Source organism: Macaca nemestrina, chromosome 6 (assembly GCF_043159975.1).
Source record: "Macaca nemestrina isolate mMacNem1 chromosome 6, mMacNem.hap1, whole genome shotgun sequence".
NCBI classification, from domain to species: domain Eukaryota; kingdom Metazoa; phylum Chordata; class Mammalia; order Primates; family Cercopithecidae; genus Macaca; species Macaca nemestrina.
The window spans coordinates 108074231-108090424 of record NC_092130.1 but is presented as its reverse complement, the minus strand read 5'-3'; the positions used below and the strand labels follow the sequence as shown (position 1 = coordinate 108090424).

The 16194-nt window shown below is 41.0% G+C and overlaps 1 protein-coding gene across 24 annotated transcripts in view; it reads left to right on the top strand.

Annotated features, from left to right (window-relative positions):
- Positions 1-16194, top strand: part of LOC105475214 (microtubule associated serine/threonine kinase family member 4) — a 577292-nt gene that overhangs the window by 554499 nt on the left and 6599 nt on the right. For 19 of the 24 annotated variants that reach the window (XM_011730296.3, XM_011730295.2, XM_011730298.3 and 16 more), the window contains 5 exons: positions 656-856; positions 3870-4099; positions 4696-4818; positions 13333-13469; positions 15827-16008. In XM_011730296.3, coding sequence (XP_011728598.2) covers positions 656-856; positions 3870-4099; positions 4696-4818; positions 13333-13469; positions 15827-16008 — 873 coding nt within the window. The remainder of the gene's footprint in view (positions 1-655; positions 857-3869; positions 4100-4695; positions 4819-13332; positions 13470-15826; positions 16009-16194) is intronic. The other 5 variants (XM_071098847.1, XM_011730299.2, XM_071098853.1 and 2 more) reach the window with 1 other exon arrangement.

Here is a 16194-nt window from a genome sequence, read left to right as displayed (position 1 = left end):
AATATCCCCTTTGTCTTGCTTGTCGTTTGAAATGTACAGGGAGCTTAGAATGGAGGCATACAGCCTGAGAAGCGAGAAGAGACACGTTAGGCACTTTTCTATCAGTTACTTGCCTCAGTCTAGTATGAGGTGTGTTCTAAGAGCACAGGCATAAGCCTACGGGGAGTGATGAAACAATGTCCACGTGTCAAAATTATGATTAACAGCATTGATAAGGATAATCAGTATCATAAGGTAATCACCGTATGAAGTGGGTGGCCATGGTGTTTGGGAGGTAATCTTTGATTCATAGCACAGCCTTTCATGGTATGGGTGGTAGGGGCACCAGAATTGTCTCTGCAAGGTTTCAAAAATATAGATTGTTGAAAGAAACTAATTCCTTTGGTTAAATGGAGTCATGGATTGAGAATTAGCAGACATGTGTACAGGTAGAATGAAGCCTGAATAGACGCCTCTTCCATCTCTTCCTTCTCCACGTCACCTTTCTCAAACCAATCACATGTTGTTAATGTTCGCCTGACACTGTCGGGACTTACCGGCCACATAGGATTATGTTCTCCAGCATTTACTCTTCCTGCTGTCTCTCTCTTCCCCTCTTCCCACCTCTCCTATCCTAGATTTTCCTGAACGTGTTTATCCCTTCTTCTTTGTGCAGTTGGCAGTTTTTCAGAGCACTTGGATCAGATAAATGGACGAAGCGAGTGTGTGGACAGTACAGATAATTCCTCAAAGCCATCCAGTGAACCCGCTTCTCACATGGCTCGGCAGCGATTAGAAAGCACAGAAAAAAAGAAAATCTCTGGGAAAGTCACAAAGTCCCTCTCTGCCAGTGCTCTGTCCCTCATGATCCCAGGAGGTAGAGAGATACTACTTGCATGAAACTGTGTGATTTGTGCATGTGGTCCCGTCCCTCCTCTCCCAATTTGGAATGCTGAACGAGATGCAAGATTGCTTGAAGTAATAACGGGTCATGTCCCAGGACAGCTCTTGAGAGCTTCTGCCTGCAGACTCTGAATTCTTCCTGCAGGATTTGTAGGGCCCCCAAGGAGCATTTTGGCCTATTTCATCTCACTTTCTGCATCAGGGGTACAAGAGAGGCTTCCTTCCCATGAAAGCTTGTTTCTGTTTTGTTTCCTTTCCTTTTCTTTTCTCCCTCCAAGTTAAATGATAAATTTTCCTTCCTTAAATAATTTTTTTTTTCTCTAGACTGTATACTTTATACACTTTATAGATCTGTTTACAGCATTTGTGTTGGAAAGCTAAGTATATAGTTTTTCTCATCTAATGAATGAGAAAAATAGTTACAGAATATAAGCTTTTCATTCTGGAGATAGAGTCACAGACAGCATTGAAATTCTAGGTTTTCCCAACCCTGTCGGTTGAGCTATGCTTCCTCCTACTGGTAGCAAACCATCTTCTGCCCTGTTTTGGAAAACTGGGCTTAATTGAAGTTTTGTTGAACTGTAGTATTTTCCCACAAACTGGTTTTGCCTCTACTGATCTCTAAGTCTGTAGTAATCCCACTGGTAGAAATGAAATATACACCCTGATGGTTGTGATATCACTCCAAATGACAGCAAGAGACTCGAGTTATATTGCAGATGGCTTGTTTTTGGAAGAATACAGATCATGTACAAAAGGGATTGTTTTTGTTTTTAAAATTTCATATTTGTGCAAAAAGCAATTTGACAGAAACAAATGCTCATTTGGGAGTAGTGCTCAGTCTAGCAGATTCAGTTTCTGGGAGGTGTCCCGTTTAGCTCCATAAAACAAACACCTGTATCCCTAGTCTGTATGACTCTTCATAACCTGAAGATGATGGTCCCGGTGCAGCTGCACAGACAGGAAGGTAAGTGGGATATGGGCCAGTGTAGTTTTGAAAGCTGGTGAGGAAGTCTATACTTTGGTAGAATAAGGAAATCATTCAATTTGGGGAGATAAGGGAGACCATCAGAAGGTAAAGAAGAGGGGGCCTGGCCTTTCAGCAGTTTGGATCTGTGTGTGTCCACAGTGCCCTACTCCCACCTGCATGTCTTGAAGTTCCCTGCCTGCCAGCATGCATCTCTTCACCTGTCCTTTGATTAGACAGAAGGGATCCAGCAGAAAAGAACCAAGATGCTACATGAAGTCAGAGAGGGAAGGAGCATGGGTTGTGGTACAGTTGGCTTTGCTCTTCTTTGAACAAGCATAAGAATTGAAATAGTGGGTAGTATGGATACTTTCAGCTTATGGTAGCCACAGTGGAACTCACCACACCCTGGTGAGCCTTCAGTAGCACTGGGAACTTTGTAGCCTGGCTCCAACTGAGCTCCTGTGTAAACCTCAGTATGTTTTGTAGATTATTCTGCCTTTTCTCAAGTGCACACACACACACTGACAGTCTCACATAACTGGTTAAGGTCTGTTTAGATTCATGTAGATGAAACAGGGATATGAACTAAAAATAAAAGTGTTCATTTCTGCTGCTATAACAAAATACTTTAGACTGGGCAAGGTAATAACAGAATTTGTTGATCACAGTTCTGGAGCCTGGGAAGTCCAAGATCAAGGTGCCGACAGTTTCAGCATCTGACGAGGGCTTGTTCCTCATGGACAGCACCTTCTCTGTGTCCTCACATGGCAGAAGGAAAGAACGAACTTTCTCCAGTCTGTTGTATAAGGGCACTAATTCACTTATGAGGGGCAGAGCCCTCATGACCTAATCACCTCCCAGAGGTCCCACCTCTTAAAACCATTACTTTGGGGGTTAGGTTTCAACATAGGAATTTTAGGGGGACACAAACATTCAGAGCATAGCAGTTTGCTTCTAAAACAAAGAAAGCAGTAGATTTGGTGTTTTGGAATACGCACTGAGATTCTCTTCAGGTTTCTCTATCTCACCTTCATTATCCTCTCAGAGACCTTATTAGAATTGCAAGTAATATGTGAAGAGAATCAGTTGTCACCACAGTAATGGTATTCGTTTATAGAGAAGTCACCACTTCATTGTTTTCCTGATTAAAATTTCTTTCCTTTTTTTTTTTTTTTTTTTTTTTTTTTTTTTTTGTGAGACAGGGTCTTGCTCTGTCGCCCAGGCTGAAGCGCCGTGGCACAATCACGGCTCACTGCAGCCTCAACCTCCCAGACTCAGTTGATCCTCTCACCTCAGTCTCCCAGGTAGCTGGAACTATAGGCACATGCCACCTTTCCTGGCTAATTTTTTTGTATTGTTTGTAGAGACAGGGTTTAGCCATATCACCTGAGTGGTCTTGAACTCCTGGGCTCAAGCCACCAGCCCACCTTGGCCTCTCAAAAGTGCTGGGATTACAGGTGTGAGCCACTACACCCGGCCAGTTAAAATTCTTTAATCAGTATTCATTCAATAGCATTGTAGAAATCAGCTGGTAAATTGATAAACTGCTTTCCTGGCCATGTGTGTTGAAAAGGACCATGTTAAAATTGTTTAGTGAAGAATTTGGAATCCAGTATCTGTTAATATAATACATACAGTCTTCACATGAAAACACACTTGAAATACATGCATCTATGATTTATTTCTTTACTTAAAATAAAACATTAAAATGTCACAGCCAGAAGGTAATCTTTGTGCTGTCTTTTAATAAGCATAGAAACTAAAAATTTTTTTTCTCTTTCCTAACTGAAAAATTAGTTAAAATAGCAACACTCTTGAAGTTTGACAGTTTTGGAATTCATCCTCATTACTGATAGAAACATTTTTATATTACTTTGTCTTCATTTGGCTATTGGAAACAAATGGATTTGTGTTGTGACTGTGCCCCCAGTCCTGGCAGGGCTCATGGGGTGAGGGTTGCCTGCATGGATGCTTGTGTGAGCCACATGGGCTTTGATGACTGGCTTCTTCGTTACAGATATGTTTGCTGTTTCCCCTCTGGGAAGTCCAATGTCTCCCCATTCCCTGTCCTCGGACCCTTCCTCTTCACGAGATTCCTCTCCCAGCCGAGATTCCTCAGCAGCTTCTGCCAGTCCACATCAGCCGATTGTGATCCACAGTTCAGGGAAGAACTACGGCTTTACCATCCGAGCCATCCGGGTGTATGTGGGAGACAGTGACATCTATACAGTGCACCATATCGTCTGGGTAAAACCTGCATGTCTCACACTTGGGATTTTTCATTTCCAGCCATGCTGGAGAGTGGATAGGTTGGCTGATAAATAGCAAATGTATTTACTTTTAAGTTTGCATTTGGGACCTGTTTCATTTTCCTTTTAGAACTCCATCCGTGAATGTATACGGTGGAATTGAATTTAGCAAAAACGAGTATCTCATAATTCTGTCCAGTTTTCGTATTTGATTGTTCTTTCTTACATACCAAGCTGGTAGACATAGTCAAAGGCAATCCTATTTCCATCCTTCTTTTATTTTTTCTTTTTTTTTCCGAGCCTTCTTTTTAAAAATTACCTTCTCAAATCACATGAAATGTTTTGGTCATTCATTTTTATTTTTTCTTTTTGACTCTGGTACTTTCAGTCTGAATCACCTGAAAATTTCTGAGTACCATAGAAAGTTTCATATTTTAGAATAACGATAGAACAGGAATAGTAACCATACCTGTTAGATTTTCTATTAGAAGCTTAGGACATTTGCTAATTAGCTCATTATTCTTCCAGAAGACACAGTAGGTGTTAGAGTTGTCATTTGTTTGCCTACAAATATCCTCTCCTCTCGGACTTTAGAACGTAGAAGAAGGAAGTCCAGCGTGCCAGGCAGGACTGAAGGCTGGAGACCTTATCACACACATCAATGGAGAACCGGTGCATGGACTCGTCCACACAGAAGTTATAGAGCTCCTACTGAAGGTATTGTATTTTTTTATGTCAGGGCCATGCTGATGAGACAGCATGATGGTACAGCCCCAAAGGGGCTAGTACCAGGAGATTGATTACCCTGTGGCACACCCATGTCTGATTACTGAGGAAGTATTCAGTAATCTCAAGTTTAAAGACAAAGATATTATGAACTCTCTGGTTTTATGTAATGAAATGATGTCTTTATTTCTGCATACTCATTCCGTAATTTAATTTTGCTTCTCATTCTAAATTGTAAGTAGTAAGAATTCTCTTTGTTTATATACCTTACACGGTGACATCTCTTTGGGAGTCACCTGTCCTAAAGGTGACTTTCTTCAGGAACTTCTAACAGGTTTCATTCTAGTATACAAGAAGACAAAATTGTATTAAACTGTGAGGTTCGATCTGAAGGTTTAGTCTGAGAATTAGAGTTCCTTTGAAAAACAAAATTGTAAATATATACACATGTACTATAAATTATAAAAAATAAGTGGTAGTGAAAGAAGAGGTTCTAGCAATTATTAGGCCTCCCTCCCCTCCATACAAATTAACTTAAATAGGGATCAATTTATATTTAAAATGTAAGCTGAATAGAGCCTATGGAGTAAGAAGGTCACAGGAAGCATAACTGTAAATGGAGAGAAAGGACACACACTGATCCTGTCAGACTGTTCTGTTTAGTTATTTGATTTGCTACTTGCTGACTCTAGAATATAAAGTTATGGTTCAAAATATGGATCTGGTTAAAACAAATAAAGATGAATGTATGGGTTTGAGTTAAAATTTTCACAGAAAATGAAGGCTAATTAGTCTATGATGAGAAATGGAGTCCCTACTTAGAGAATTATTTTACAGATCAACAGATTTATGGACGACCTCTTGTTTCTTAAGCACTGTGCTTTGGACTCTGGAAGGGGCAATGAGCCAGAGAAATGTGAGCATAGCTGCAAAGAACCTACAGACTATTTAGGGAGACAAAGCATAAATACATATAAACATAAATACTTGCACATCATTTAAATATAACGTTTATTCAGACTGTTTCTAGCACACTTGCTCTGAAGCAGGTGCTGTTGTAGACATTGGTTACATGGGGACTGAGGTGTGGTCTCTGACCTTGAGAAGTATGGGAGATGTAAGTGAGCAAAAACCACAACAACAACAACAAAAGAAAACACAATTTAATTAAGGCTGTAGGAGAGAGAGGAATGTCATACTTTTGGAGAGAACATTCTATAAGTGGGGAGAGGCCTCACAGGGAAGTGACATTGAACTGGAATTTGGAAGGCACTGTAGAGAAGTGGGTGTGCACATCTTTCAAACATGCAGTTAAATGACTTTTCTCCTCTCTTCTCTGCCCTTTCCCCAGACCACATAAGTGTATCTTCCAACAATTCAGAGTCTGGCCTAGGTCCCAGGAAGAGTAAATATTGTGTATATCCAAAGGTCCAGTGTGTAGTAGTAGATGGGAACATTATTGCCATTGATTAGTTCACAGTATTAATGAGATTTTGGTCTTGGGCTCAGACCTTGGGCTCAGGGGCTGGGGGCTCAATAATTTTGTGGAATTAAGGTAAACCATGAAGTTTTCCTTTCCTTGCTGTCCAAAAGTTACTATAAAAGGAGCCAAGTTCCCTGTGGCCACTTTTATTATTTCCTGATTCATGTTTTGCTGTACATGTCCTTCAGTTTGGTAGCAAAAGCCTTAAGATGACTGGAGTTAGCCTACCCTTTTGGTACATATGGCCACTGCTTAGAAACAAATGCCACTTCTGGCACCTATGTGGATAAGACCTGAGGTTTTTCGATGAGCATCTGTCTCTGATAATATTTTTTGTCCAACTGGGATGGAACAATGATTTCAGAGTGAGCGTCCAAGAAATGGGAGGCAGAGCAGGATTGCTGACTGAGATCCCTGGACTGTGAAACTCACCTGCAGTGACCATACACTCCTCAAGACAGAAGTCAAGATGAGACACAAAGTTCATGAGTCTCACCAGCTGCTTCTCTCACAATCCTGAATCCTGTGGTCCATGGTGGTCCCTTTCAGTTCAGAACCACCTGTTGTGGACAAGAACCCAGGGAATTGTTTGGTTTTTTTATCCTTTGTTTTCAGTTCGTAAGGATTGCAAAGATAGGCTGACTAAGGTGCTTACTCTTTAAAGTGCTGCCTGAACTTTTCTAGGCGCTCGCCTTGACCCTTTGTATTAGAGAGTAAGTCTGTGTTCTGTGGAGGAGCTTCACTCAGTGTCACTCATCCCACTACACGTTTTCCAAATCTTCTTATCAGTGATTTAAAAATGGCTAAAGGGATTTCAAATAGTAATATGTGTTTTGTCTTCTACATTCTTTATAGCAGCGTTATATTTTATGCAGAACAGCTCCTGCGACAGCGTATCTTCAGATAGTATCATATGTCTGTTCACAACATCAGAATAAGAAATAATATACTGAAATATATATATTGAGAAATATACATTGGCTTATTTCGCTGAGACATAATTGATCACTTTCGTGATTTACTTTGTAAAGTATTTTAATAGAATTTTGTATTTTAAAACTTATCTTCCTGCTTCTATGAAATTTGAATGTGTATTTCCCCTAGAGGACTCTGGCAAGGTCTCTTAGCAGACTCAGATGATCCCATTTCTATTATCTTGCCCTCTTCTGGTTATGGAGCACCTTGCACAACCCAAAGCCTTCATTTCTGGATGCAGTCAATGTGTGTCACTGAAACTGCTTAAACACAGTGGAGTGGAGAGCCATTGGCACCCTTTGAAGCCATGGTGTACTCTGTCACAAATCCAAAGAGCATCCTGCCTGTGTTCATAAAGGAAGCACTCAAGAGGAGTAAGCAATGTCATGAAACCAAGAGGATACAAGGGATTTAATTATCTTCCCAGTGAACTGTGTAATCATGCTGCTTCCTTCCAAATTTAACCAGTGACTCTTGAAATCAGAGTATTAAGTGACTAGTGTCAGTGCTGGGCTCCTGTGTGCCATCATTGGTTTAACAGCAGGGAAGTTGGCTGTATTATGGTACTCTCAAATGCTGTTTACACAGTGTTTTATACTTGCAGAGGACTTTACGGAATGTCATGGCACTCTTAGAGAAAGGGGGAGAAGTCCTGACAGAGGGCTGTAGGTGTATGTTTAGAACTGCATGACTACCTGTACAGTGTTTGTCTTTTGGATTATGAATATAGTAAGCATTTTCCATGTTTCATAGAATCACATTTGGTCTTGTTTACCTTCACAACTTCAGAGTGAACCTGCTATGGGAGCACTATCTTCCATGCATAGACAAACTTGTCTAAAATCACTCAGCATCCTCGATCCATGGAATTATAAAATGTCATGGTTATCCAGTTCAGCTCCCCACTGGCTATGTGAATCCCTGACAGTGTCCTCCTTCAGCTTCACCTCAAAGCTTTCCTGCCATGAGGAAAGCTTGTAGACAGCATCAGTCTTTCTAAAAACAACTTTACAAGTAGACCGAGGTCATTCTTCACCCACTAGTGTTACAGATGGAGATGATACTTGGCCCAGTCCTATTACCTGTTCCAATTAGCCAGGCTTAACTTCTGTGATCCAAGAAACTTTCTTCTCAACCAAGCTGCTTTTTAAGTATAGCATTAGTTTAAATCCCCAATGCATAGGAGAAGCCGTAAAACTTTACCAGCCTCTACTTCAGAAATTTCCTTTCCATGGGCACTGGGGAGCTTCTGTGTACTAAAATGGGGGCCATCAAATAGCTTGATTACCATCCACCCATATCTGTCAAGCCCCTCATATGCACAGAGCCTTGTGCAAAATACCACAAGGGCCACACAAAAATGACACGTAAGAGCTGGGCACAGTGGCTCATGCCTGTAATCCCAGCACTTTGGGAGGCTGAGGTGGGTGGATCACGAGGTCAGGAGTTCAAGACCAGCCTGGCCAAGATGGTGAAACCCCGTCTCTACTAAAAATACAAAAATTAGTTGGGCATGGTGGTAGGCTCCTGTAATCCCAGTGAGACAGAGAATTGCTTGAACCCGGGAGGAAGAGGTTGCAGCGAGCCGAGATAGCGCCACTGCACTCCAGCCTGGGCAACAGAGTGAGATTCCGTCTCAAGAAAAAAAAAAAAAGACACATAAGGATGATAGTTAATGGGGCAAGAGCGCTTGATGCCTGCCACACTCTTGTCAGTGGTTTTACAGGAATAAATGCATGTAATCCAAACAGTTACCCTCTGAGGCAGGTGCTATAAATATAAATGTTCCCATTTCACAAATGAAAAAAAACAAAAGCAGAAGATAACAAAGCAGCCTAAGCTTATCTGCTGGAAAGGAGCATAACGTGATTTGCACCCAGGCGGTGTAGCTCCAGAGCCTGCACTTTCCACCACAGCACACTGCTCTACATATGAAGTCTCCAGTTGCCAGTAACTTAGAGTCTAATGGTCACAGGGGGCAACAGTGGCAATGCCAGGCTAAAATCAAAATGTTCAACTTAAGTAACAGACTATAAACATGGCAGAAGTTCCAAAAGAGGGATGGCTTTTCTCCAGTGTGGACAGGAATAGCGTCAAAGAATTGAGGGTTATCTATGCAAGGCTTTGATGGATGAGTGGCGATTCAGTTAGTCAGGGGTGCACAATAGTCTAGGCCAAATAATGAGATGTGTAAACACGAGGACAGGAGATATCAAGATTTATGAGGTATACAAGTGAACCATCAGGCCGAAGCCTGGGTTAATGTGAGGATACAGTGTGCAAGATGGCCAAGATTGGGTAGTGAAGGCGTTGAGGACGCAGGGATGCAGGGGGCCCATCCCCCATCTGTACTTTCCAGAGAAGGAAATGCAAAAGCGGTCGTTCGGTGAGTTACCCAGGGCCAAACTGATAAGCTAACTTAGAGCCAGACCGAGAGAAGAAATTGGACAGCCTGACTTCTGCTATTGTATTCAATTCCAGCAACTTGAAATAATTTTCTTCATACTGTGCACCAGTCATGAAAATAGTTTAAAGTAAAAGTGAATTAATTGAACATTCAACAGTCTGCCAGCTGCATTTTTGTTATTTTTTTCAACAAGTGCTACAGAAATTCTCCTATATGAGGTCAGTCATTAATCAGGAGAAGTTGATTGTGGGTGAAGCGACCTAGTAAGCCACCTTGAGCAGTTCAGGTAGCACTCGCTGTAGCTGACTGGATCCACCAGGTGGCAGGCTTCACAAATCTCGCCTATCACTTTTCCAATCATTTACCATTTTTGTAACCATTAATACTTCCAACCTAATTATTGTACTCTGCATCCTTTGTGTCTGTATTTCCCCTTAGAGAAGTTGTCTTTGACATATGCCTGTAAGTTAAATTAATTTTCCTCTGGAACAGCCGTGTGTGGAGACAAGAAACAGAACCGGGCTTGGTCTTTATAATGGTAGGAGCATTTGTACTGAGTCTAGTGATGTGCTGTCATTTAGCAAGCCCTGGTCTTCACTATTTTCTGATGATAAGTATGTTGAGGATTTATATGTGTCTCATACAATTTTATATGTTGATGGCTCCTTCATTTTATCTTGACAGTCTTATACTTTGACCATGCCACAAGTCAATCAAGTGCCTGTTTCCCTCACCACCACTCATTAAGTACCAGCTACGCACTGTGCCAGGCTCAGGAGAGGTGGAGAGGACTGGGGGGCATTCCCTTCCTACAGGGAGCGGGGTTTGGTAGGAGGAGCATTGGGGGTGAGCAGCAAGAGAGCCAGTCTTCCACTGGACTCTCAGTGACCTTGGGAAACAAGAGCCTCGTTGTCTCAGAACCCGTTTTCTTCATCTGCAAAGGAAGGATGACAAACTCTTCCAGGCCATGAGGGTAAAACAAACAAACCTTATGACTTGTTTATGAAAATACATTTAGAGAATATATATGAAAATGGTTTAAAAATAAATATATGCTTTTAAAATGCCGGGTAGCATTGTTAGTCTCTTATGGCTAGAGATATAGAAGTCAATCCTGAATTGTATTAGAAAAGAGCAGAACTGGATTCCAGCTCAAGTGGCACACATGATAGAATAGCCCCAGCGATCATTGTGGTTCTGCGCGTCCACTCTCTGCATATGGAAGAAGACTGAAGGAACATCAGTGACACAGGAGCTCGCCATGCTTGTTGCCCCTTTCCTTCACCATAGGAAATACTAAAATTTCAGCATAGCCTCAATTTGTGAAGAGAAGACCCCACTCCAAAAAACCTTCAATAGTAGACCTTACATACTTACAAAATGATTTTTCTCATTAAAGAACAAATAAAATGCAATCTCTACTATCAGATAAAGGTTTATTTTTAATGTTTTGGGGCTTGCATAAAGAATGTTTATTATTTTGCAATAGAAAACAAAATAAACTGTTTTCTCTTGTTGAAGTTAAAGCCCTCTTTCCCTAAAATATTTTCTGCAAATATGACATTAAGTATGAAAGTACATTATCTTAAACATACACAGAATTCTAAGTCAGCCGTGGTTGTGCGCTCCTATAATCCCAGCTACTCAGAGGGTGAGGCAGGAGGATTGCTTGAGCCCAGGAGTTCGAGGCTGCGGTGAGCTGTGATCACACCACTGCACTCCAACCTGGGCAACAGAGCAAGATCCCATCTCAAAAAAATTTTTTTAATTAAAAAAAATTAAAGAACTCTAAAACAAATAATAAAATACTAAGACCTTCCAATATTAAACTGGATGTAAGACTGAATAAATCATTTCTTAAAGAAATACAAATAACCAAACTAAATAAGGGACAACATCAAACCGTATAAGAATTTAAACATAAGAAATCATCGGCTGGGCATGGTAGCTCACACCTGTAATCCCAGCACTTTGGGAGGCCAAGGCAGGCAGATTGCCTGAGGTCAGGAGTTCGAGACCAGCCTGACCAACATGGAGAAAGCCCGTCTTTACCAAAAATACAAAATTAGCCAGGCCTGGTGGCACATGCCTGTAATCCCAGCTACCTGGGAGGCTGAGGCAGGAGAATCGCTTGAACCTGGGAGGCAGAGGTTGCAGTGAGCCGAGATCGTGCCATTACACTCCAGCCTGGGCAACAAGAGCGAAACTGTGTTTCAAAAAACAAGCAAGCAAAAAAGAGAACAATAGCAGTAAGGAAATATTACATAATTTTGATTCACCCATCTGATAGGATATATTGCGCAGCCAGTAAAAATCATGTTTTTAAAGGTTATTTAATGATAAAGGGAAACTTTTTCCAAATTATATAATACACAATGAAAAAGCAACATAAAGCTGTAAATAAACTGAGATTTAAATTAGTTATAAAGCATGTGTACATGTGTACCTATTTACACATGTATGAGAAAAGACGAACAGGAAATATACTGAAATATGACTAGTGGTTGGGTGGTAAGCTTCTCAATGTTTTTTTTATACTTCCCTGTTGTCTTCTTACTGTAGCATGGATTACTTCCCAAATCAAGGGGGAAAGTAGATGCTATCTTTAAGACAGTCATTCCCTGTCTTTTCCGTCCTCTGCTGCCACCATACCTAACTCCCCCTAACTCCCCTTCACTTGGTACCACGTTGAACTGAGCTCTAGGTATCTTCCATGCATGGGCCTTTAGAAAGATCCTTTTCCTTGTACCTCTTGTACTTTCGTGGTAATTGGGGCCATCTGTGACCTTGAAAAGACAGGTTTACCCCCTGGTTATTATGAAATTCAAGAAGGGTAATTAATGCCAGGGACTACTCACCTACCCTGGGCCCCCCCTCGGCCTGACTGCTGACTCTGTGCTCAGTTGCCCTAGAGGCTGCCCAGCAAGCCTCTTCCCAGGATTGAGAGAAAGGACACCGAAACTCACCAGAAATTACCTTACCCTGTATGACCTGGTTAAAAAGATGTTTCCCACTGGCTGGCATAAATGTTTCAGTTCTGCAAACTGACAGGTTTTATGGTGATAGAAAAGAAGCCTTTTAAAATAATTCAAATTAAAAGTCTCATTTGGTTTTGTTACTCTACAATTTTTAGGCCAAAGGAAAAACACAAAAAGGAGAAAAAAGAAAAATCAACCAAGAGCAGCCAGCCACTGGGCACATTACTACTTAACACTTGTGGAAGAAGTAGTTATCTTGTTTATAGTGTTCTTTCCTTGTGTTGCACTGGGTGCAAAAGGCTTTACAGACTTGCTCTCATGTGGTCCTCAAATGAGCCCCAGGAGATAGGTAGGATTATATTGTTAATTGGTATAGGAAGTTGAGGTGTAGGGAGGGTAGCAGGCTGCTAAGGGCACAGAGCTTGGATTTGAACTCAGATCTGTGGACCCCAGAGCTCACCCTCTTAAAGAACCTTCATATTTTGCCTTCCACCCAGTTTGTATTCTGACAGGACTTCTTTGATTGAAGGGTTATATAGAAACAGAAGGCCTTTTATATGTATGCTCCTTTCTATTTGTATTTGTCTACGAATCTCTCATCTCTGTTCTGATCTTGCTTCATCACAGCATTTCCCTTTAATACCACCTCATCTTTTCTATAGAGTGGGAATAAGGTGTCAATCACTACTACCCCATTTGAAAACACATCCATCAAAACTGGACCAGCCAGGAGAAACAGCTATAAGAGCCGGATGGTGAGGCGGAGCAAGAAATCCAAGAAGAAGGAAAGTCTCGAAAGGTTAGTAAAATCAGTATTCTTTTTAAGTTTGGTGTATACCTATGTTGGGGAAAAGTTACCCCTTAATTAAATGCTTACATATGAAGAAGATCTATTTTTCTGTGAGAAATTTTATGTTATGGTTCACATATATGTATACATTAAAGTCCATATTCATAATAGCATTAATTTCCATGGTAAAAGGATTTACATATTTACATTGTAGAAGGATTCAGATTGTTTTTTATCATGTGTGAATGTCAGGAAAAGCCCTTTGCTGTTTTTTAAGCCTCTTCACTTGATTTCAGTTGAGTTGGATTGAGGAACTGGATCTTCAGGTAGTTTTTAACATGAAATCTACATTTAAAATGTCCTTTACATTATCAAAAAACAAACAGTTGCTATTTTTAAAATGTCAGATATTCTAAAATAACCATATCTTTAAAGATTCCAAATAAGCCTAGAAATAAAAGGGCTTTGTTTTACTCACTGAAAAATGAACTAGCTTATATACTTCTGTAGCCTGGAAAGCACTGATCAGTATCTTTTTGTGCTGCTTGCAGACACTAGCAAGATGTATGTGTTTCTGGCAGGGCTGTTTCTTTCTAGACAGCTCTCTGGATGTGCCTCCTTTGCAATGCCACAGCATTTCTTCTTTACCTAATTGGACCTGATGAGTCACATCATATTAAAAAGATTTTTGATGATACAAATGTAGAAAAACAAGCAAATGAAAAACCATGTATTGGCCGGGCGCAGTGGCTCAAGCCTGTAATCCCAGCACTTTGGGAGGCCGAGACGGGCGGATCACGAGGTCAGGAGATCGAGACCATCCTGGCTAACACGGTGAAACCCCGTCTCTATTAAGAAATACAAAAAAAACTAGCCGGGCGAGGTGGCGGGCGCCTGTAGTCCCAGCTACTTGGGAGGCTGAGGCCGGAGAATGGCGTGAACCCGGGAGGCGGAGCTTGCAGTGAGCTGAGATCCGGCCACTGCACTCCAGCCTGGGTGACAGAGCGAGACTCCGTCTCAAAAAAAAAAAAAAAAAAAAAAAAAAAAAAACGAAAAACCATGTATTAACTCTGGGGGGAAACAATAATGTTATACAAGAAAGGAACAGAATTATGTTTCATATGGCCCAGCTGTGAACAATATTTATACTATAAAATGCAATATTGGCCAATTTTCTAACCAAAAATTTTGTTTTCACTATATTGGGAAGAGTCGAAAAGGGGAAATACATTTGGTTGCAAGGTAGAAGGGTGTTGTGTAAGAGCTTAATTATCATCTTTCATAGTAGGAAATCAACAGATAATTTCTAAAACTGAAAAACTAAAAAATAGCAGTGTACAAACATTTAGCAATATGTAGACAAATGGAAGAGAAAAAACAGGTAAAAGAATACAAAGCGACTTCTTTGGGGAGTAGAGAAAAACTCCAGTAGAGGAGTTGCTGTTTTTCATTGTACATTTATAAAACTATTTGACTTTTTCACCCAAATACACTTACTACTTTGATTAAAGTTACACACACACTAGTTCTTCTCTTTATTATTATGCTTTACATTTTGGCTGTGCTTTAAATCATTTAGAACAAATTGTTTCAAGGGCTGGCAACCAGAAACTTTCTGTTTTAAGCTCACATGGAGTGGGTTAGATCTTACCATATATAGGCTTATATGGTAAAAGAACTCTGCACAGCCTGATGCCCTACTAAGCTGTCATAAGCTGTGCTTTTTGCCTTAAGATGTGCTCGTTGAGTACCAAGTCTACATTTGCTTCTGCTGCAGTACAGTGTCTGCTGCCCTGCTGATACGATACGCTTCAGCTTCGCCTTTCTCGGGTTTTCTATGTCATTGTACAGCCTGCATTGTTGTTAGGAATATTCAAGAGCCCACAGTGGAATAAGCACAGCAAATAGCCCTTCATTGGCCTCTGCCTAGCCTATCACCATTAAATAATTTGATTTCCAGTACAATGGTTTTGCTTCCAGAGGTTTCCTTTGTATTACCTCTTAGTTAAATTGTGTCCACATATTTAGGGGTAGGTACTCAGAAGCTTTCAAGCAAAGAACATCCTCCTCATAAACCTAACAAGTAAATGAATGTATTTTAAACACATTTTATATTTTTCCTATTTTCCCAACTCTTCTTAAGTGTTTGGAATTGAGAGAGCCTCCACTGTCTACTATCAAATGCTCTTCCTTTACATGCCAAGAAAGTTTCTAATAGGGAAGTGGTGTTCCGCTCTTTAACAGGATCTACTGTTGTATGCCTGTCCCTCACACGGAGTTATTGAACTAAGCACACTGGTATTTTGGGGAGGCAGGAGTAGTTCTGAAAGAAGACTCTGAACAATTTTTTCCTGTTTTTGCTCTAGGAGGAGATCTCTTTTCAAAAAGCTAGCCAAGCAGCCTTCCCCTTTACTCCACACCAGCCGAAGTTTCTCCTGCTTGAACAGATCCCTGTCGTCGGGCGAGAGCCTCCCAGGTTCCCCCACTCATAGCTTGTCTCCCCGGTCTCCAACACCAAGCTACCGCTCCACCCCTGACTTCCCATCTGGTGAGTGAGTCTCCTGGTCTAAACAGCAGAGGGGAGGAGGTAAAGTCATGTGAGGTCCCAAAAAACATGAAGCTTGTTCCAGCTGAAAGAAAGCAGGCTGAAGGTATAAATTATAAAGACAGATTTATAGAGAGGTCATAAGATGTGGCTATTCTGACCAATCAAATAAGAAGTTGGGGACTAAAC